The 25,025-nt window shown below is 32.8% G+C and overlaps 1 protein-coding gene across 1 annotated transcript; it reads right to left on the bottom strand.

Moving 5' to 3' along the window:
* Nucleotides 1-23,703: 23,703 nt before the first annotated feature.
* On the bottom strand, nucleotides 23,704-24,615 carry LOC130449025 (uncharacterized). The gene is made up of 2 exons (XM_056786656.1): nucleotides 24,339-24,615; nucleotides 23,704-24,296 (listed from the first exon to the last, which is right to left on the bottom strand). The coding sequence occupies exons 1-2, from the start codon at nucleotides 24,613-24,615 to the stop codon at nucleotides 23,704-23,706; spliced, it is 870 nt and encodes a 289-aa protein (XP_056642634.1).
* Nucleotides 24,616-25,025: the final 410 nt, after the last annotated feature.

The raw sequence follows: 25,025 nt of genomic DNA, 5'->3' as shown, positions 1-25,025 counted from the left end.
TGTAAGAATATCCAAGAGGGTACACCAGTCGGAATTAGATGGAATAAGCACTTTTTTAATGTGTTTCGGTACGAAACCGATTCTCATATCCAACATTTTCATGAGAATAATTCACTGAAGATCTAACAGTGATTAATTCATTCATTCATGTCCAATATTTGTTCACACAATATTGGGACGGAATTATCAGTAGTAGTAATAAAAGAAAGAAAATTATAGGTATTTTGGTAGTGGACAAATCAATAGAATGATTAATTAATTAGGGTAGAACAAAAAAAACAAATGGAAGGATATAGAAAAAGGCATCATGGAATGTCAGGACAATTATGCCAATAGGCAAATTGAAGGAAATTGCAAAAAAAATGGAATACAAAATAAATATATATGGGCACTCCAAAAGTCAAAAAAATATGGAGAAATATATTCTATATTATGGCGGAGAACATAAACAAAGAAAGAACGGTACTAGTTGTATGATAATTGAAAAGATGGTTAGGAATGAACTCGAATATGAATTTTTAAAGGGAAGAATATAAAAGGTTAAGTTATTCGAGAGCGTCACAGGACATGGTACATAAGTAATTATTGGAGATATGAAGGCAAAAATCACAGGAGAAGTCTACTTAAATAGTGTGGCAGGAAAACACACCTTATACGAAACAATTAACGATAATGGAGGACGAATATGTAATTTAGCCAAGGGCTCAATATGTTTATGAATAGCAATAGTTTTAAACATAAATAAAAAATAACATAAAATTACCTCGATGATACCGGGAACCACCACGGGACACCAAATAAATCAAGTCTTAATATTAAGAAGAAGATCGAAGATGATACAAGATGTAAGATCATACAGAGAAACATGTGTTGACACTGATCATCATGCATTAGTGATTCACGATGTGCGAGAAGTAGTAAATACATATACTTATTCCCGCGCTTTGTTATAATTGCAAAAAACAAAAAAACGAATTGAATTAAAAACTAATTGTACTATTGACATATTAGTTAAAAAAATTTATTCTATAATTTGTGGAACAAGACAATCAGAATATGAGTAGTGTAAATGCTGTGATGGAAACGGACTTATACAATGTGCAACATTGTATAACATAAGCATAACAAAGTATTAATTAAAACTAAAGTACTATATAATTTCAATCATACCGGAAAAAGTGACAGAAACAAATAAGCTCGTACAAATAAGCTCGAGTTATGACAGACTGTTATTAGGTAAAATCTGTAAAGCACTTAAATGTTCAATGCTAGTGGAAAATAGGAAAAAAGTGTACTTTATTCGCTTACATCATAAATATCAAAATCAAAATAGAAGTCTGTTTGAACAAGATAAACAATTTATCTTCAGTTCTCACATCTCAAAAATTTATAGCTTCCATCAATCAAATTATTAATATTTCCATACATATTCAGAAACTGGAACTGTGAACTTTGTTCAAATTATTCCTTTTTATCATTCATAGCTTTCTTGTTCCTACGTATATGAACTATTTCTAGATTTCTAGATATACTCTTTTCCGTGTATTTGATTCCATTTCAAGAATTTTCGAATCTATATAATTAAGTGGCTGCTATATATTCTTGAGATGTCAAATGTCAGTACTGATATTGATATTTTGATAAAGATATTAATTATAAGAACCGAAGTAGGTCGAAACGTCAATTGTCCCATTTTAAACATATTTCCAAGGAGAAGAGACCTGATATCAATTTATGAGTAATATTTATTTGGCATCTTGAATGGTATTTGCACTTATTTTTTTCCATCCAACTACAATAAAAGGTTAGTTTGGTAAAATAAGAACAATCTCTCAATCATTTGTTGATACTGTAAAATATCTTGTAAACAATAATTTCCTTTATTCTACCTTAACTCTACTGTTCACTTTTATACGCTATAACATGTTTAACAATATATTAAGGTGGATTTGACTTGTATGTATAACCAAACATGAAAAGTTTTTCTTCCATGACACCGGACAGCCTAAATCTTCTTTCTCGTACGCATACATTCAGCCGCTGTTATTCGAAGTAGAGGTTTGTTTTCAACAAAAGACTAAATACCTAACGGGCTTAGTAAACCACGAAGGGGTGCTTCGTTAATCCTATATTAGAATTATCCAGAGACCCTACATTGTATTAACTACCAAAAATTAGACATATCCGGCGCATTTTGTATTTGATGTATTCATTTCTCTCATGAACGAAACGAAATCGTTTATAAGAGATGAAACGTGATGCTACTCTTTGCCACAGTTAATTGAATTATTCATTCTCAATTACGCTGGAAAGTTGTTGCCCATTGCTTTTTGATATTCATGCGAAAATGCGAACAATATATTGAAGAGACTGGTAACTTCTAAAATACATAATTTTTTTTAATGGAATCAAAAACCCATTGAAGCGAATTAATAATTTGAAATGATAAATTATTGATGTGGAAATAATTCATATTTATAATGGAAGTAAGTTTCCATTCTTTCATAGTATCGTAGTTAACTTCCAGTAGGGATCGTTTTAGTACGTGTATATATGAAGAAAATTGGAAAATGCTATGTAGCAATCTTTCCCCTTCATGCTGTACCATTTGCAAATAGTACGTTGAATTGCAAAGAATTTTTTTTCTTGTAATGAAATACAGCATAACCAAAGATATTTCTAGTTTAACGGCTACTTTATGACGCTAAACGCATGAACTAATTAGTGTTCAGTGTTCCTCATTCTTAGACGATGTCTAATATAAACTACCCTTTTGACTTTCCTCGGTATTTATAGACGAATCTTGTTAAATATGTCTCAGTTCATTCCCTTTTTTCTACGCTATTTTTCATCCTTACTTATTTTTGCATGAACTTCATGTTCTCTGTTGCATATTGTTTGTCACTGAAACATACATATTGTATAATTTTCATTATTTACTCATACTATTGGGGTGAATTTATGAACACTGTCCTACTTGAATATTCAATTTATTTAAACACTAGACTTAATTATCGACGTATCACTAATATTTAACTAACTTATACAAATTATATAAATTCACCGGCTACTTCTCTGTGTCGTTTCGTTCATTATGACAAATAGATGCAAGGAGCTTGCTAGAAATTAGTTCTAAGAAATATGAGTGGATCGCCGCTATGATAGAAACATATATAAAAACACACCTCAAAAGAATTCCGCTCACGCCAAATTATAGATTTTCCACCATAACCGGACTAGGCCGGCTCCACGGCTTATGTTGGGGACGATTTCGTAACAATATCACATATGTTGTTTCCATCACATTGATATACAATTAGCTTTCTATTTGTATTTTTAATATTGTGTTTGTTATTGTCTTATACTTTTTTAACTCTATTTATATTTCTAGGTGCTCTAAAAATAAAAATTAGCTTTTTTTATCAATTCCACAAATTTGGGCAGTATGGTTAAGATCAAATTTTAAATAAAAAATGTGAAAAAATCCATTCTATAATTTCCGATGATCTTCTCGGCATCTATTGGCCAATAATATTTTTTTTGTAAATGATTTATTCTCGATTCAATTCCAGCGAAAATGAATCTAGTTTGGAATCCTAAAAATATTTCGAATTTGATCAATGAATTGAAGAACATTTTTTTGGCATAACTTACGTCTTACGTACGATGGAAAAAATTAGTTTTTATTGTGTGTAACTGTATAAGCAGTGTTTTTAAAAATCGTTGTAGTTTTTGGCGAAAATTGAGCTTAGGCAAGCACTAAAAAATGAAATATAGCGATTTCGAGATGAAATCGCTATATTTCGTCGTCCTCGCAGATAACCTTCAACATGCCGTGTGCGGATCTTGTGGTAACCCTTAATATTTTAGTATGATAAATCAAACTTCAGCATAAACTACCAGTTTTAACAGTGCTGAAGAGCTGTCGAAAAATTTCCTGTTACCTATTCAAAATAAAATTCACAATACTAAGCAGTTGTTTTGTGTTAATTCGCGAACAGCGTTGAAAAAATTCGAGCAGTTGAATAATCAATTTAATTTATTCACAAAGAGTTAATATCATCATTAATCTGAGATATACCAACATGTTGTGTGCGCTCTTACGATGACCCGCGATGAATTACGTTATACTTCCGTTGGTCTAAGCTATTGGCGTGGTCTAAGAGCGACCAGCGAGTACTCTCAGTGTCCGAAGAAGTATATGACGTTGCCTGATACTGGAGGGCTAGCAGAAAAAAAAATGCTCGTGCCGACAGAAAAGATTGCTTCCGAGTATATGAATCAGTTGTCCCCACGGAGGATGTGGGCTCTCCTTGATATAAATGATGCAGGACAATCTTTAAAGATCCAAATTGGGAGATTTCTCTAAACTGTGCGAAGTGAACGAAAATATTTTTCATATGCTCGCCACTCGGACCTGCCTCATCGTATCAGGAAAACTGTGAATTTAGAAGAGGACCAAGAATATAATGTGAGTTAAATTCTCGACTGAGATCGTTGGAAAAAAAGGGGAAATATGAAAAAGAGAAACAGAAATTGGAGAACGGCTCGTATAGGAAAACGCCAAAAAAGGAAGGTTTTTCAAGGTATTGCAAATGTTTTCGAGTTTGATATAGGAAGCAGCACACCAAGCTCCTTTCGATATGTATAATGACTTATTTTTTCACTCAACCTCGTCAAACACAAGAATATTGATGTTTTGTATAATTAGGTAAGTTGGTTAAAGTGATTGTTTTGTTAATGTCCTCATTTTGAGGACTCGACGTACACACACAAGTGATAAATCTTGATTCTATGAAGTTGTGTACAAAGTGAAACGAAGATCCAGTGAATCAGTTATAATTTATTGCCATGTTATATTCCAATTAACAATGATAGATGGAATTTGAACTCCAAAGTTTCGTCAGTTTTCCATGTTACACAGGATAAACAAAAAATTGAATTAGTTTCAAGAAAATTTTAAGTACTGTAATAACTGTTTTCCGAAAAAATCTATCTTATCTTATTAATAGGAATACCCTGTAACTGACGCTGATGTTCCAATTTCAACTATCCTATAGCGAAAATGTGGGAATGAGTTACGAAAATGAAAATAAAAAAAAAACAGAGAATAGGATCGGTCGAGAGGTAACAAGATTATCAAATAAGATTATCTGCTCATAACATGAAATTGTGTTATTAATATTTTATTCCGGAGCCATTGACTGCCAGAGCCCATTCCATTTTTCTTTATGTTGACAAAACTGACTGTTGCAGTATTCCATGGAATCTGAAAATAGAGTTTATTCAATTAATACTAGATACACTAATACTAGATATACTGAATGATTACAAGAGCCGCAGAAAGTTAGAAAATAATTCCAAGAGTATACGAATATTGGAATTTATTTGCACTTGCTCTTTATTGAAAATAAAAATTATGGAAGGAGAAAATATTATACGATTTTTGACAATTAAGTGATGAAACTGATTTCATGCTGTGCCTGTGATAACAACAAAACTTCTACATTTGTGTTGAGGGTGCTTGAAATTAAGCGATTTGGGTGAAACTTATAGTAAAGTATTGAAAGTGTTTGGTAATAATTTTATGTGCCACGTATTTCGTTGTTATAAAATATTCAAGATGACAGGGAAAGTGTGGAAGACGTAGTGCGAGAATGGAGACTGTCCAAACTGCCCACTGACTCCAATGCGCAGTGTGTACGCTCCCCAATCCACAAAAATCGCGATTCACCGTTGGAATGATGGCATATGAACTAAATATCAATCGCAAGCAAGATTTTGCTATGTGAAATCGCTACAGAAAACAACATATTGAATGTCTATCACTGAAGATTGCTTGATACAAGTAGAAAATTTATAATTGTCAGTTGTCGCCACTGTAATACCAAACTAATTATGCTTACCGCTATAACCAGATGCAATTGATGGCAGATGCAATGGAGCTTGGAGATTCGTTGTGATATCTCTTAATACATAATAGAAACCCCGTGTGATATCTGGGAGAAAACGGTGACAATCTGATACCGATACTTTCAAATTTGAAAGGAAGCTGCTGGCACTAGTACCTAATAGTTATTAAACTCTGAAATGTTGTGGTTCATTCGAGAAATTTCTAGAGTTTGTGTATATTCTAATTCTGATCAAGAACCCGCGGCTTTTCAATAATAAAAACGGATTCTTTGTAAATTCTTATATTATAAATAAATACCTTTGTATATATGTATATTTGAACAAATCGACAAATGCTTATCTTTCACAACAACAACCTCTAAATATAGTAGTTGAAGTACGATTACAATCAAAATTGAAAAATCACAGAAACTAACTGATTTATTCAAACTATACGATTAACGTGTTATATCAGTCTTAATCACTTGTCTTTTGAAATTACCTTTGCGAATTCATGTGATTAAAGACGCGACTTGATTAGCAGAATTTCTGTTGTGTCTATTTTTTTGCGACTTGGCATTCGCAAATATTTTATTTGTATATTTACTTTTTCTGCTATTTACTTCTTGTTTTCTTTTATTCACTGTTATTATTTGATGAATTAACAAGGTAATTTGCAATTCTTTGTTCAGGTTCTATCAAAATTGGAAGAATTTCATAGTTACAGAGGTGTGATATGATTTGGTCAGTAATAAATATATGTTTATTACAGTTTACTTTTGAATGCGACTTCAAAGCCCAAAACTAAGCACTAGAGTCAATAGTAGCTATCACAAATAAGCTATGAGTCTAATAAAAACTCGCATAATGGAGTAGAAAGTAAAAAATATGCAAAATCCAGCATTGTGTTCAGAAATACTCAATAGACTGCAAAAAATCTCAACTGATTGCGGCTAGACATTGCAAAAACTAAGTTGCTGCTTCACCATAATGCCCTTTTAAATGCGGAAGTATCCTGTTTGGAGGTCCCAGACTTGCTAAGACACCTGCAAAAGGGTGTCTTTTCAAAGAGCATCATGTTTTCATCGAATAATTTCATAATAAATAGTTTCTACTGTTTCATCACTGGAATGCCAGACCTCGATAGATTTCGCGACGCACTTAATTTTCAAGACTAATATTTTATATTTACCAATTGTCTCTTCCAAAAATCATTTAACTTCTAGATGGGTGTGGAATATATCATTCTCAGTATATTGTTGCAGTTTTTTTCGATCATTTTGGTTACTGTTTGTTATTGTTGTTATTTCTTATTGCATTTCTGACAAACGATTAATATTACCAGATTATTTTCTTATGTACCCCAATTTGCAGAAAGCCTCTGAGATTTTATAAGGAAACCAAAAACAAAACTGTCCTTTCTGTTTGATGATCCTCTCAAATGTAGAACATTGATGAAAACGGAATAGAATTATATGTTTATCAGAATAAGACTAATTATTATATCTATATGAGTATTTGTATTATATCGAAAGTTTGTGTATTATTACGAATAATTACATCTAATTAGTGTTTAGAGAGATAAATTTGATGACTCAATCCAATTATACAGAATAATCGACAAACATGTTCCATTTGTAATAAAGTATAATTCAGTATTCCAAGACTTGAGCAGCATTGTTAATAGAAACTCACCTTTGAAAGGTAGAATAATTATATATTTGCTTGCAAATGATTCGATTAGATATACTGAAGTAGAAGTGACATGTAATAATTGTTATTTATTATTATTCTTAACCCATATCAGCCGTGAAACTGGGATGTTGATGACATGTGGTGGCAATCTTTCTATGGCAGAAAACACGTGATAAATTTTCACTTGAATCTTTAAATTAGCTTTAGGTAAACTTAGATCAAATATAAAATGGGTATCAGGTTATGTAACAACAATAGAATGATTTTATCAGAAATTTAGTGTACCAGATGCTTAAAAATTTTCGTTGAGTATGCGCCCTGTTTCAAAACAAAGATGATAATGGCTTTACAATAAGTGAAAAGATTCATATATTAGAATGAGGAATGCACTGCTCTAAAATTGAGCTGTTCATGTAGAGCTATTGGGTCATTTACAAATGAACAACTAGACATTGGATATCCACTCATATCATTGGAAACATGTTTTTTTGACGAATGAAGCACTCCCTCAAATTTTGAAGATAATGGACAGAATGTTGTGATTGGAATGATAGTGAGAGTCATTTATTCATAGACAAAAACATCTTAGAAATAAAATTAAAATGTTAATATTCTGGAGAATGACATCACTGGACCTCTCGTTTTTGCATTTTTTTGTGGGAAAATATGGAATTGAAAATATACACCACTTCGTCTGCGTATCTTCCAGATTGAGACAAATAACCACGATCCAATTTGAATATGAGACAATATTGTATCGTTCTATGTAAGTGATTATTTAATTTATTATTCTGATGGAATAGGATCTCAACAAAGTTATTTCATCCGATCTTTTACGGAAAAATAAATTACCATCTAAGAAAAAACAGTGGAAAAATTAGAGATTCATGTGAGATTGCAGAGGATAAAATTTTTAGTTGAGGTGTTTTTTTCCACACTCTTACGATGAAACACTGTAAATATGAAAAGTTAACTACAAGTTCATTGGAATATTTCAATTAGGATGTTGAAAGTCGAGTGAAAAACGGAGATTCATAAATACGTATCAAATATAAAACTTGGGATTAACAGCTTCAACAGAGCATTATATACGTACATTGTAATGGGAACACATGTCATCTGACGGAATATGACGGAGCCCTAAAAATTGATGAGCGAGAAATTTCAAGTTTTGAATTATTTTTCAGAATTCCATTGACAAAACTTTAACCCAGAAACGTTACAGTTTGTATTATATTATCTTCACTTAGTTGAAAGATGTTGGTGTGACTGGAAAAATGGAACTAGCTTTAACGCCAGAACCAGATGGTTCTTCATCTCACAAATCTCCAAGTGGAAATTTGGAATTTGAATTCATATAAAATTGGTACACATTTCTATATTAGAGTACACACATTTTTTAAAGTAATATAATTTATTTTCTTTGCAAAACGCTTTATAAATATGGTATGATATCGAATAACAATCAATTGTCGTTTTTAAATGTAAAACAACACCATAATGTACTCACACTCACATAAACATAACCAAAGTGCATATTTATTCGAAAAGACCAAACTATTCAACCTCATTTGCGGCTAACATGACCACACAAACTCATCACAAGTTTCCAATGTAATCGTGAACGGTATGTAGTTTGGTATTGTCTGACTACTATTCCGACTTACCTGTAATTCAATACATACTGACTTCATTTCAAATTATCCACGTCCAAATTAATCCTGACGTAATTTTCAATTAACCGGAATGTTCCACCTGTAATTGGAAATTTCACATGTCCTATTAAAGGGAAAAAACATGAAGACACGCTTTCTCTGAGGCTCTGCAGTTGTAGCCAATGCAGATGAATGAAATTACTGCGAGTAATTCAATTAAAAGGGAACAGACTGAAATTTTGCATATACAACGGAAGTATATATTAAGGTTTCAAGAGAATAGGGAAATTCATGAATCCATTGTAAATTATATAGTTACAGGCATGAAGAATCAGCTTTAAATGTCTTAAACGTTTGAACAATTAGGAACAACTTAGTGGTATGATATTTAAAAATTTTTCTTGATATTTTATTTTGTTCCAGACTGAATCTGATCAGTAGAACATTCAATTCTTCAATTCTAAGGTGATATACTACTCATAACTTACATAAAACTTTTTTAATGGGGAATTTTTACAATTTAGTTGATCTAGTTCCTCGTGTACATCGTCTGCATTGAACTAATATAAGAGGCTTGGTCTCTTGAGTTCCTCATTCAAACCCTCACTGTTCAATAATGGAACCGCCCCGACGCCGACGTCAGGTGATTACCTATAAAATTCTTATCACAGTTGAATGTCTGTATGGAATTTGAATTATTATTTCCGACTAAATCTAAAAGTTGCACATCATCTATCCGAATTGACTCGAATATGTACATCTATCAAAGTGCTTCACTTCATATGACCATAGCTGAATTATACTGAAGTAACCAAAATATTTTTATATTAAACCATGTCTAGATATTCTTAATAGAAGTATATTAATTTATTTTATTACTGAAGTAACACACCTGGTATTTTACGGTGTCTTTGAATGGTATTTGAGAATTATTTTGGATAATAGAAATGTGATTATAGGTCAATTTTTTTTCCATCGTTTCGTATACTTAATAGTATTGTTAATGTATACTTACAAGTTTGTAACTTTTTTTTTGTTATTATTTTCTACAGTCAAAATTGAAGTTCTCATCTGCAAACGTAGTTACAGTTTTCTACCTTTACTAAAGTATAAGCTACTGACCTGACTGGAGTCCTCACCTCTAAAAAGCAAACTAATTCTTTGTGGTGATCTCAATATTGATTATTCCACTGTGTGTGCAGGTCAAGAATGTCTTCAGCCAATTTTTTATTCTTTTGGTATGGTCATGCATATAACGGCACCAACCAGAATAACTAAGACCAATTCTAGTACTATGGACTAAGTCAGCTATCATAGTATGATCCACCGACTGTACTGACTTTCATTCAGATCTCTTCGATCATGCAAGCAGTGTTAACAAAATTTTCGGTTAAATCCATTACTTAAAATGCTTCTGGAAAATTATGCCGTATCTTTTCGGTAAAAACCTTTAAAACCTTGGCTCACTAAATGTTTATGTATATCTGCAAAGAACATGCGATATTCATCTCACCTAAGGAAATTCTCAGATAGTGTCTTCTTCGAAATTTACATGAAAATTTATCATAAGACAATAAAAGCTGCCAAAGATATTAATTATAATAGGAAACTCGCCAATTTTCAAAATATTTCTAAAGAAACATGGTCCATTGTGAATGATCTAAGAAATGAGACTTCTTCTTCTTCAAGCATAATCTCTTCGTCATTTGATAACCTCAATAATCACTTGACTAAATCAAATTCTACAAGTCCTTCTCATGATCAGCTTTCAAATCTCCCTGATGATAATGCTAACTTACTCAGTCTTTATGCCCGTAGTTTAGCAGTGCTTCGCAGTACAATTGAGGACATCAAAAATAAATACTCAAATGTAAGTAAGTTTGAGAATGTTTTTGAGTTTCATTTAAAAATGGCACTTTTACCCAATGCTTTAAGACGGCTATAATTATACTTCTGCATAAATGGAGAGATAAAAATCAAGCATCGAATTATTGCTCAATTTCACTCCTTCCCACGTTATCTAAGATCATAGAAAGATTGGTCAAAAAGAGGCTTTCATCATTTATGTTTAGATAAAAAATACTAACAATCTATCTATTTGGGTTTTTAAGTAACAAATGCACAAGTGATACTATATTCTCCCTCCAAAATAATGTCTACTCTAGCCTAAACAGCCATCACTACACTGCAACAACTTATTGTGATTTTTCTAAGGCTTTCGATCGTGTTAATCATAATATTCCAATCAACAAATTGCACTACTACGGTTTCAGGGGAACACCTCTCGCATGGTTCATAACATATCTTACCAGCAGAAGTCAGCTTGTAAGGGTTGATACAACGACGTCTTCTTGCAAGCCAATACAATGTGGCGTGTTCTAGTGTTCTAATGATCAGTACTAGGCCCTATTTTGTTTCTTCTGTTTATAAACGACATCTTATATCTAGACATCAGTGGTAAAATATGTCTATTTGCAGACGACACTAATTTCTTTTGGAGCAAACTTGATATCACGGCACTTCATAGGACCATATCTAGTTAATCTTAAATCATGTGCGATTCTAATCTTCCTTGTCTCAACATTTCTAAAACTAAAGTTTCATCTATATAAAGATATTCATCATCATCGACGTCGTTGAATCTATGAAATTCTTTGTGCTTGTTGTGGACAATTCCTTGAAATGGGACTTACATATTGCAGCCTTATCTGAAAAATTAAGTTCCTCCTGTTTTGCGCTGAGATCAGTTTCCCAAAGAACTGAACTTATCCACCTCCTCAACAGTCTATTTGCCTTTATTTAGTCGCATTTCCTATATGCTCTTTCTATCTGGGGTACGTGTAATGCCACTCAATTTGAGCAAATCTTCAAACTAGAAAGGAGAGCTGATAGATATCTACTCGAACTAAACAACAGGGCTCACTGCAGGGACTTCTTTAAAATATTAAAAATCTGACTCTTTCCTTATTCATCTTTGAATCGGTTTGCCTAATTCGTAAGCACGCTTCTCCAATTTCAGAAAGGTCGTTGCACAGCTATCCGCTTAGGAACGCGGATCACGACCTTTGCCTACCTACACCATGTTCAGAATCAGTTGATTACAATGTAAAAAAATGCACTATCACTTGCCAATTGAAATGAAACCGATATCAGGTTTTCCCGCATTTCACAATAATTTGAGGGCATATTTACTGGAAAGTGCCTTCTACTCTTAAACAACTTCTAATCTAATAATAATGTTTGGATTTATATACTAATTATTACCTAATACTATTACCTATAATTGTGTTAGTGACTGTGGTTTTCTTCTAAATATTGAAATTTTCTTTTATTTGTTTTATCTTCATTCAGTTATTATTTTCTGACAATGAAGCACAGATGGCACAAGTATATTACTGTTTCTACTACATAATTTATATTGCTACTATTCCAACTAATTATCTCCTAGAGTTGCCTGAAAGTTCCATTCCATATTGAATTTTTGAAGATATTGTATATGATTGCTAAAAAGAATAAGTTTCTCTTGATTTATCCTGAAATTATACAGCCTGCATCTATATTTCAAAATTGGTTCCAGTTTGTATTATTGATCAAACTATTTCCATTTTCCGCTCCAGTTCAGAATTTCAGAATAAAAACAGAACTTGATGCAAACTTATTGATCTCTTCCTTCTTTTCTTACAACATTGAAATGTAAAGAAAAAAAAAATTATTTTTGAAAAGGTGTACGTCCTTTGTAGTCTGTTTCGCTAATTTCAATTTATCTTCTCATGTATGTTTGTTGATTTTTTCTGTTTTCATGAGATAATGTGAGGTAACGTATGATGTGAATACCACAAGTTCAAGAAGTAGAAATAAACGTGGCTCCTGATCATATTGCAGATTTTTTCTCTTTTAATAGCGTAACAACACATAGTTAGCTTTCAAATGTTGCATGAGAGTAATATTGAAATAATTTTCAATATCTAAATTGATATATGAGGTGTGTCTGAGAAGTTCGGCGAATGGTCCGATATCTCAACAGCAAAGTGGCAAAACTGCTACGGACACACAAGAAAAATTGGTCAAATAGAGTGCTTCTTGCGTGATCACTTTTTGTAGGATTTGGCACGTCTTTGAAGACCCATACACTCGATTGTATTGATCAATTTCGGGGTCAAATGTATATACCCACGACTCATCGCCTATCGCTATCTTTTGAAGAACCGCGATAAAATATTTCTAACATTTCTTCGCACCAATCGTCACAAGCTTTTCTTTTAAGCGATTGTCAAATTATGCGGTCTACAGCGCAGCCGAATGTTCATGAAATATTGAATGTATGCGAGTGAAATCAATGCTCAAGTATGTTTCAATCAAACAGTATGCACAGCATCGATGTTTTCTGGCACAACAGCTGATTTTAGACGACATTCACGAAATTCATTCCGTAGCGATGTGGGACGAAGACTGAATTCGAAAACCAGCGAAACATGGAGGCTCGAGATGGTGCTCAATAACTAAAGGCGATGCGAGTTTATCGGCACAATGCTGTTGGTTTAATATACGTCGATATCCATAGAAAATCATCGCACGAGAATGTGCACGATCTAATTCCGTTTTTTGACAAATATGAATGTCCCTAGTATTTGTAAACCTGTCAAATAGCGCTATTATGATAATACGTTCTGAGTACGTTCACCACTAAAAATGTCAAACTCTATGATGGAAATGTCAGATTTGACATATTCGCATCAGTGTTGCCATATTTCAGAACTTAAGTAGTAACCATCGTATATTATCAATTACATATTAAATGATTTTATACATGAATTTTGTTGCTCAATGATTCATAACGAAAATGTGTTTACGGGCGATTGGCTAAATAGTCGCCTTACAATTGTTTGTTCCAGCAGATTGTCTCTATTTGATCATGCGCGATATGAAAATAGCGTTTTAACAGTATCATGTTCAAGTAATGAACAGAAAGTCGAGCAGAATTCTTCGAATTAAATTTGGAACTTACTTCCGATCTTGTATCTTTTTTATCAGGTTGTAATATATTTTTAAGATGGAGATTGAGTATTCAGTCGGTGGTGGAGGTGAAAGATTTTTCAAACTTAAAAGATCATTTTATTTTTTTTTTCTACCTGTGTGAAATCTGATACTCCAACAGCAATTATTGGATACAGGATCGTGGTACATTACAGTCAATTCATGTGTAGTACGTAAGTCCGAAATAAAAGCAAAATGCTAGAATTAACCTAAATAGTCGGGAATTCGATGCTGTGGCTCCACTAAAAAATATCTTTGTTTTACTTTTTCAACCGTTGTGATTACCAATTTCAAACAAAATTGGATTCCATGATTATTATAATATGAAATTCTCCATTCAAATTTCAGTAGCTTGCTAACTTGCAAATAAAATGTATTAGTATTTAGTGCTTATTTTACGAATATTATCAATAGTAGAATGGAAGAGCATGAAACTGAAATGTCTGAAACGAAAAAAACTGTATTACAGTGAGATGACAGGCAATACTATGTTAGATACAGTTCATGTAGTCTCGAAAGATTGTAGTTCAAAATGCGCGACATATAGTTTAACGTTAAGTGTTATTGTAGACGTAGTAAATAGTGTTTAGTAGGAATATCCCCAGAATCAATCATTTCTTCATTTCCTTAATTGAAAATAAGATATAAGATGGAAGTATTCATGAAAATTTACTTTAAAAAACTAAAAAAACACGGTTATAAATCACATCAAACTAAAAAGTCAAAAAGTCTTTTCAAAAATAAGATAGAAACAATAATGAATGGGAAATACGAGTATTATTGTGAAAAAGTGTCGTACGGAAAATATGGAACTAAGCCCCACACTTTTCTCACAATAAAACTAGTATTTTTCATCCATTATTGTTTCTATCTTATTCAAAAAAATATTTCGAACCTTTTAGTTTAATGTGCTTCAGATGCGTGTTTTCCGGTTTTTCTAAACTATTTATTTTCCATTTTTTAGTTTGATATGCTACAAGAGCGTATTTTTTGCATTTTTTACCATAACTATATTAATTTAATTGATACCACTCACGTATAATGACTTCGCTGCTTATATACCTACATCTCGTTGAAACTTGTATCGAACTGAAACGTTGTAGTTATCGAAGGGTTTAATTTACAACAAGAAGAATTTTTATTAAATGAGAATATACTCCAAAGGAGAGTTACAAACCCGCATACAGGTGAAGCTAATATAACCGTCTTAAATAATTTATGTCCAATATTCACCAGATTCAACAAAACTTTGTGATGCACTCTGATAATAATTTACTGTATGATAATCAAAACTACGACGAAGAAATCTGAGATCTAAGCACTTACATAATCCTCGTGTTGGTTATTAATTCCAAACTTAATTCTTACAGCATTTCTACAAGTTCTGCGACTACTATTATGACAAATAAACATTAGTTAGAGGACTTTACGAAAGTTTCATACCAACTGAGAACAAAACAAGTGAAGTTACAAAATGGTGAATAAAATACAAATAGAAAATTCTCGAGGGTGTTTTATGATAAATGTTTTATGCAATGAATATTTAGCGACCAAAGGAAGCAAAAACGGAATTCATTTGTTTTAATTCTCCTTTATAACTCTCTGTAGATAAAATTTCTAACAATAGGTCACAGTTATCGTATTCAGTTGAGATATGAAAAAACCTAACCATTATTATTTCTTTATATTTTTTGATCTGTACTATGATCGTTTATTTGCAGATAAAGTATTTAAAGTATTTGTGAGTAGATATGAAATAAGGTCTCGAATGAGTCACACACATCATCATCAATTGTATCTATTGCATTTTGCTCTAAAGCTGGTGTTCGTATAGTCGTTGTAGATATTTTTTTGGTAAGACACTATCTCGCAATTGCGAGAAATTGGGTATGTTAATATCGGCAAAAATGTCGATTTACATCACGCTCTTTAGAGGGATTGTAATTCAATATTCGTGGCATTAGCCAGGAAAGTAGTTGTTTTCCTATTTAAAGGACGACGAAATACATTCGCACACACTGAGAAGAAGTACAGTTTTTGTGTGGTTTGTTATATATGATTCAACAAGATTCATAACCAATTGATATCAATTTATTTGGATCACAACGTTTTACTTATATTAGAGATTGTTCGAAAAGTTAGTTAATTCCGATTATTTATTTTCAAACAACTCAATATTTTTTTTTCAATTGTCTTTTGCACAGCACCCCTTATCGATCCTCCGGCTCTATCCGTGACCACCTTTCTTCAGCAGTTGCGGTTTCCAAGTGTTGATCCGCAGTTATTTTAGTGTCCGTAGATGTAAACTCCCTACTAGACTTCTTGTAAAACTGATGTGAAACAGCTTACGGCACTCGATGCGTAGTAACTTTTTACGCGAAAATGCTGCGAGATTAGCTTAGCAATCATAGTGCTTACTGTTTTACTTACTTTCTTCATGAGTGTATCATTTGATTTTTGCCAAGTTTATCACTTCCAGCATGTACACCGAAAGTTATTCAAACATGAGGTTCATCGAGACAGAGGTTAGTGTGTGATTTGCGGGTGACCGTTCCATGGTTTCAATCAAATTGCTTCGTCATTCTGACGGTATTCACTCGAATCTCCATACTAAAGAGATTGATTTTTTCAAGAGAAAGAGCACCAATCTCATGCAAATAAATTGATGAAACTTCAGTTATAGGGTGACAAACACAGTCAAAGACCATACTGGAAACCTGCATGAAATCATGTACTAGCCATATTGTTTCTTGTATTTTAAACGAAAAGGTAATGAAGTGGGACTGTTAACAAAAATAAAATGGAGCTCGAATGATTGCAGTCATTGTGTTCTCCACAGACATGCTTCACCTACAAAAAAATGTTTTCCATCCTCAAGAAAGTTTTAGATAAATACTGTGTGAAGATGTGGAAAACCTTCAGCTTTCTCTGCTTGTCCTTACATAAGTAAAGTGGCTCGCATGTACGAATGCACTCACTCGATTATGTGATCTAGGTTTGGACGATAATACCAAATTATTAGAAATCATTTATTATAAATACTTGCACTTCATACTCACTTATTTGGCAGATATTTCTGCCGCATTGAATGAAATGAATACCTTAGTGTAGTACAAGTCATTGCAGCGTGGCAGTAATTTGTGTTTCAAAAAAATGTTATCAATGAGTTTTCAATTCCAATGGGCCTCGAGTTGAGTCTTATTTGTAACTTGGCGTTGACTGACAGAGAGATCTGCCAGCTAGAAATGCTAAGAAACCCTGCATCATATATTCAGAATATCAGGGAAATATGAGGAATAGAAAATATAGCTTCTGGTAGCCGTATCTTGTATTTTTCATGAGTTTCCAAGAAATTGCTAGGATAACTTCTGAAATAATGAGGCAGGAGAATGTTTATTACTCGCAATATAACCCTGTATAGTATCAAGCTGAAGTTGATTCTCTGGACTGCTCAACTAATGCCAGCGCCACTGTTTCCGTATTTGTTATATATACCGGTAGTTATGAAAGCGACGCGTCAGCAACAGGGCCCATTTTTTTAAAATCTTAAGCCTTCCACAATGCTGTGATCGATGATTTGGTAGCGGCAAGTTTAGAAATTTATAAAATTCGGTAAACATATTGTGAACTTGTATCGGTTATTCATTCTGAAATCAGGTCTACTGGACAAGTTTTGACATAGACACAATTGTATGGAGCATGAATTTTTGAGATCGTTACAGAGCTTAAACCAACCTCTGTATGAGTACTTAATAAAGTGAAATTGATAGAATAAAAAAATAAAAAAATGGAGGTTACAAAAACAGAAACAGAAACGACCAAGCTTGAAACAAAATATTTTATGGTTTTTCTACATTTTCGACCTTTAGGTATACAATTTTTGCATTCGCTCAAACCAAATCATTTTTTCCACACTGAAGTTGATATCGTACAAATATGTTTAATGTGATGTTTTTTGCCTTCAAATATTTAGTTGTTCCTTGTTTTGGGAGCTGGCATGAGGAGCTCATCAGAAACATATCTTTCTCATTGCTAAATGTTCATGAGAAACCCATTGTTTTGCAGTCTCGCCTAACTTAGACAACAGGGCCGATGCTCGCAGTTGCAACCTGCGCGGTTCATAAAGACTTGCAAAATAATGGGCATTCGCAGGCCGCATGTGATTTTTTCAATCAAGCAAAATTGTTTACATGTATCTTCAATTCCTTAAATAAAGAATATAAAGTGTGGAGCAAAGTGTGGTGGTCCATTATTGTCTATTCTTTACACACATTCCTCATTTGCTAGAAAAAATCGTGTCAGAGACGACAGTAGCTAGAGGCTTTTTTGCTTGTCAGTGAATGATAATTTTATCCTACTACTTATCTTACATGCCTTTGGTATTGAGTAATTTCAAGTATGCCAACATGTGCAGCAATAATCCATGCAAGAAGAAGTGATCCCAGTTATTGATTCTGAGTTTATTAACAAATCATAATTATAATGTGAATAAACTTTTGACAGTGGTTGAAGCTATCATACAGCTATATTCTTGGATCATACAGGAGCCTTTTAATTTTTTCCTCATGAAAATTTTCTCATTCAACAAAATATGCGTCATTTGTGCGACGGAATGTATATTGGCGATTTAATGCTATGAAAATGAGATGTTGGAATGAAGTTATAGTCACAAATGTTCTCATTTTATGTTACCTAAAATGGTATTAAGAATTTTACTAGCCTCACTAGATAATTTGGCATAAGAAGTGCTTACAGATTTAGTCATTATCTTTATCGAATTCGAATTCACCGAAAAAAATTATTTCAACCTACTTAGTGACAAAATTGGTACTAAGAAATTCAGGAAAGTTATTTTACAATTGATTATTAAGTGAAGGTAGTATTTGAAGAAGGACTGTTTCATATGTTATGTACTTATCGTTTCACGAAATTTAGATTCAAGTTGTCATTAGATTGTATTTTCTGAGTGAGTTGTTTTATATTTAAAATAATTGGTGATAATTTTTCAGTTTCTTTCGATTTTCTAAATTCATTTGCATTTTTATTCCAGTTTAATGTTCTTATTAAAGAAGTAGATAAGTTTATGTCATTGTTAAGTAACAATGAAAATATGGAAAATTCTCTTACGGGCGGTGGGTGGCCGACACTATAGGATCAGACTTGTGGGTGAAACTCATTTTAAATGTCAGCCCTTGATATTAGAAGGGTGAGCGAGGTAGGTCAAACAGCATATGATTCTCATAGTATGTATGTACTCATTGGCTGAAACTAAAAAACTAAAAACACAAGAGTATTTAGTAATTCACTTATTAAAGAACTCTTCTCTGCTTCTCACTACCCAAATATAGTATACTTTTCATTGAGTTTAGTAAATTTTACTATTGGACATTGTTTTATTCCGTCCTCTGAATGACAACTGGGTTTTGGCGTGTCTTATTGAAATTATTGTGAACCCTCTACAAATTTATCTATTTTCTTTGTAAGTATGAAATGTGAAATATTTCAAATAGGATTTCTTATAAAAATGATTATACCAATTCTCTCATAACCTTGCTTCGTGTAATTTATTTTATAAATTATACTTGGCGACTTCACCTCATTGGGACCCAGTTTCATCAACTGTAACTTATTGACGGGAAAGTTCACTTTGAGATAATTTGTCATATCCCAATGTTTGTGATATTTTGCTACTAACTACATCAAGGCAACAAATGAAATCGTTTACATCAACTTAATGGACTGGAGAACGTCACACAAAGTGAAATACTTTGTTAATTTATTTTGAGGGGTTATTAAGAAAATTGGGAACAGCAGCATTGTGGTCTCAGAAGTCGATGTTGAAAAATACCATAATTAGTAGAAACTCTGTTCTTCTCACATCAAAAAAAGCAAAACTACGCACATTTTCCAAAGTAGCTAAAAACTTGCGCCCTGAGAACATTTGCACCTACCAAAAAGTATTATAATGATTTTCTCATTTATTTATACGATTTTCAATCGAGAAGTATTAATTTACCTTACGATTAGAAACTCTGCCTCTTACGTTCTTAATTCATACTACTATTATAATTTAATTCACTTCTCACTTAAGTAACTTGAATAATTTATCTGAATTCCTCGCTTACTTCTTATTTCGACTTGTTCACTATGACTATTTATTATGAAGTAAACTGCACTACACAACTCCTCACGGGCGAAACCAAGGGGGGGTTTTGGGGGTTTCAAGAACTTGAAAAGCTGCTATCCTTCGTTAACCAAAAATGCTTGATCTCAATGTGTGAAGCTCGGTGGGTCTACAAACATGGAGCTATTATAAAATTCAGGAAAATTTATTCAGCGATTGTGAATGCTCTAGAGAACTCCAATTTAATCACAAAAAGGAAACATCGCAACAAACCGCCCAATTGCTAAGTACGCTTCCATCTTCGAATTTTGTGAAATATTTAGCGATTCTTCAAAAAGTTATGAGCTATTAATTGTCGCTTAGAAACAATTACAAACAATTGACATTGATCTTATCACGGCATTCAAACATGTAGATGATGTCAACAACTCCTGAGAAACAACACTGACGTCGAATATCTTCATCTATATGAGGACGCAAAGGTTTTACTGAAGGAAAAATGGAGCTAAAATGCGAATGCCACGCGTCGTCGGAAGACAATTAATTCAAGGTTACTAGAATAATAGAAGGTTTGTGACATGCGCATGTTTCCGTAAACAACCGATCAGCTGCTAGAGCACCAGCTACGTCATTATGTTTACATTTGTGTTTTGTTTACATTTTTATGTCAAACAAACCTTACTAACATTATGTTCGAGTTATGAGGATATGTGTTATTTCTTGCTGATCTGTATATACAAACGGATATATTTCTAACTAACGAATTCACAGCTGTGAAGAACCGATGACATTCACTTGTCTACTGCGCATCTTGTTATTGTCACAAGTCTTCTATTATTCTAGTAACCTTGATTAAGTAGACCGAACATTCCATTTCTTGATCATACAATTCAACAATTGGTTGGAAGGTTTACCAAACATAACACTGGTTGAAGCATAACTTGAAGTATGGAAAACAGTGATGACAAATATTTCGTCTACCCCGAAATCTAGTTTAGAATGCGTTGCAATAAAAACCTTTATCCTAATATTTACACATTACTACAAATCTTGGCTACCATTCCTGTATCCACTGCTACTTCAGAAAGGTCTTTCTCGAACCTAAGGAGACTGAAAAACTATTTACGAAGTACTACAAGGGAAAACGGACTTGATGGTTTGGCTCTCATGAACATTGACTATGGAACAGAAATTCATGCCGATGAATTAGTAAATATGTTTAAAAGAAAAAGCCGAAGACTCCTTCTTCAATGGTTTTAGATTTAATTTAATCATTTCATTTTAAAATTTGTACGGTGAATATATAGATATTAAATTTCATAGAAGTGTATTTCTGTTGTTTTATTCACTCAAAACCAACCCACCCCAAAGCTAATTCTTGGCTATGCCCGTGCAACTTCTAATTTATTCCAAAATAATTCTAATCACCTCTAGAAAATAAAGAAAAGTAACAATTAAATGGAAAGACTTTTCTAAAAATTATTCAAAAGAAACAATGTAAATCAACCGTCTGCTATAATAAAAATTATATAAAAACAAACATCAAAGGCGCTTCCGCCAATTTTAGAATTTCTTGTATTTGAATCGTATATTTAAGTTGAATTTTAGAGTTCCATAATAGCAGAAACATTTGAAAAAGAATGGGACTATTTGATTCCAGGCTTACCTATTGGTTTTACAGTCAGACATAAAAGAAGTTTTATCTTTAGGTCCCAATTTTGCACAAAATATTTCTAGTGACAGAGAATTAACTGTGACAAATATCTTATGTAATATTGAATGAAACACCATTCATCTAAATAACGAAATTCAAAATAAAATAAGATCTGATACTTTTAATATTATCTCTAAACAACAAAAGAAAAGAAAACAGTATCAAACCTCAAAATATAGTTAAAACCAAAAAATTCATAAATAAAAAAAGATCTCAAAATTTTGAGAGCAGATAAATCTAATAAAACTGTTATCATGAAATCAGAAGATTATAATAATAAAATTATGAAATTATTAAACGATAACACAACTTACAAAAAAATTAAACAAGACCCTACGAATTCTTATCAAAAACAAAATAATGATTTAATCTAAACTTTTTATTTCGCCATCAGACGCAAATAAATGAAAACTCACAATGCCTTACCCCCTAAAATATATGGTTTACCAAAACTCCACAAACCTGACATTCCCCTACGGCCGATTGTTTCAAGTATTCAAACTCCTCTCACCACATTATCTAATAATTCGAAAAATATTTTATATCAGCTCCATATCTTTTGACAAGCAAACATTATATCATTAAATTAAAGTCATATTGAGACCCTCAATCATTTTGCAATATTATACTGAATTTTTTCAATGTTTGGGCCAAAGTTGCCTTGAATTAGGGAAAATTTGTACCATACTTTCAAACCATATAAAACCTATGTTTAGTATTTGATAGGCTAAAGTTAGACAAGATTAAATTACCACCAGATATGAAATGATGAGAAATGGAAATAAATGAAACGGACTTCATATTATTAAAAAAGAATTGTATTGTACAAAAATGATATTAGTTCACATCAAATTGGAACTAGTTCCTCTTTGAAACTATTTTTGAAGGATTGATCTTCTGACAAACATCCACCCAGTCGATTATAGGTCCTTCTTCAGATAAACTAACAATTTTGCCAGGGTATTTCAGTCCATCATACTTAACCACTACAAAGTTATCAATAGCAAAGTCTTCAGATTTCAACGCAACTGGTGTTTCTTCATCATTAGGGCTGTGAACAGGTATGACTGCTACTTCCTATAATATTTCTTCCAAATCGGAAAATGTTTCGCTTTGCCATCAGATTCTAACACCATCTCAACATCATCTTCATATGAAGAAGACTTTTGCTTTTTTTGTTTTTTTTTCTAGAAACTTGTGTTTTCTTTAACGCACTGGTAGAAGGTTTGTTTGCTGCTTCTGAGATGGCTGCTTCAACCTCTTCAAATGCAATACTCTTGCCCGCAGGCACTTGCAATTTTTTCTTCCTTCTTCTCGGGCCATCTTCAGTTAAAAACTCATCTCTTTTCTTCTCCAACTGTTCCATAAAAACTTCTCCTATAGACTCTTTATCCACGGGCTGGTTTTCTGGAAGATGGTCTAGTAGTCTTTGCTTGTTTAAGGGATGTATTCCACATTTGGCAAATCCAGCCGTCAAATTGCCTCTTCGCTTTTCTTCCAAACTTGTCATTAGCTCTTTTAGAAATCGTGGAAACAAATCTTTAGGGATCGTTGCAAATTTTGATCCTGAATCTGACTCTTTCCACTTTTCATTGGTCCAAAGAAGGCAATGGTTGCGTTAAATGTGTTGAATTCGAAGGGACGCAAACGAACCTTATATTATTCTTTTCACAGGGCTTAAGCACATGCAAACTCATGTGAGAAGATAAGTTATCTCCAATGATAACTTTAGGACCATCTAGATTTTCAACACCTGGTAACTGGAACCAATCATCGAAGCATACTGCATCAAACCACCCACTTTTAGAGTGGTTACATCGAGTTCCTTCAGGACCATTCTCAGTCCATGTGGAACACAAGTGCTTAGCTCTATAGATAAAATATGGGGACAAGAGGTCACCTGCAGCATTCCCAGGCATCAATATTGATGTTGCACTTTTACTTAAATTGCAAATGTTATCCACGTATTTTGCTCCTTCCTTCCAGATAACCTTTTTGTTCCCGGGGTCGTCAGTAAGGTTCGTCTCATCGTATTTGAATATATTATTTGGGTGAACATCTTCAACCTCTTCTTTGAGATTATCAATGTAATTTTCGATGAGAGAAACATGTACTTCGGCTCTGACCTTTTTGATATTGGAACTTATCCTAAGAGTCAGATTTTCATGTCTTTTTAAGAAGGCTTTTGTTCATTCATAGCCAGGGAGATTGTTTTTGAACTGACAAATGTGTCCACCTTTTTTGTCCAAATAGCTTTTAACTGCATAACCAAAATCAATTTCAACTAGAGGGAACCCATAGTCTGGCATTTTAATTCTATTTAATTTTAATTGATGTTGTTCGAAAACATGCTCCTCTTCATCACTAAAGATTCTTACACGTTCTACATTTTTTGTATAAGTCTCTTTACGTTTGTTCTTTATCGTAGATCTAGGTATAGTATACCTTTTTTCTGCAGCTCTTTGGATTAAGTCACCTGACCTAATAGCCTCTAAGCACATTTCGAGGTGAATACACTGATTTTAATTCTGTTTTTAAGATATATACTAATATGTTTTTACCTATTCTACAAATATTTTCATCATCATATATTAATTATTCTTTTGGAAATGCTCCCAAGGAAGGAGCGAAACGTTAAGTTATACATGTAAATGTGATATTTCATCGAAGTGTTATTATTTTATCCAAACCACCTTTGAACCCAAGAAATTAGAGAGAGGGAAAAAATAAATAAATATATATTGTATATGTATTGAATTTCAGCTACTTGTCATATAACAGTGATTCAGCCTCAGAAATTATTCTTACTTGCGTGAAGACTATCAATAAAAAACAAAAGCGATAACTCGGAGAGTGTAATCCGTTTCTCATTAGAGTGAATTAGATAGAGTTATGAGGGCATTGCTTAAGA

This window comes from Diorhabda sublineata, chromosome 9 (genome assembly GCF_026230105.1).
Source record: "Diorhabda sublineata isolate icDioSubl1.1 chromosome 9, icDioSubl1.1, whole genome shotgun sequence".
NCBI lineage: Eukaryota > Metazoa > Arthropoda > Insecta > Coleoptera > Chrysomelidae > Diorhabda > Diorhabda sublineata.
Note: the sequence above shows the minus strand (reverse complement) of the source record. Positions and strands in the feature narration are given on the sequence as shown.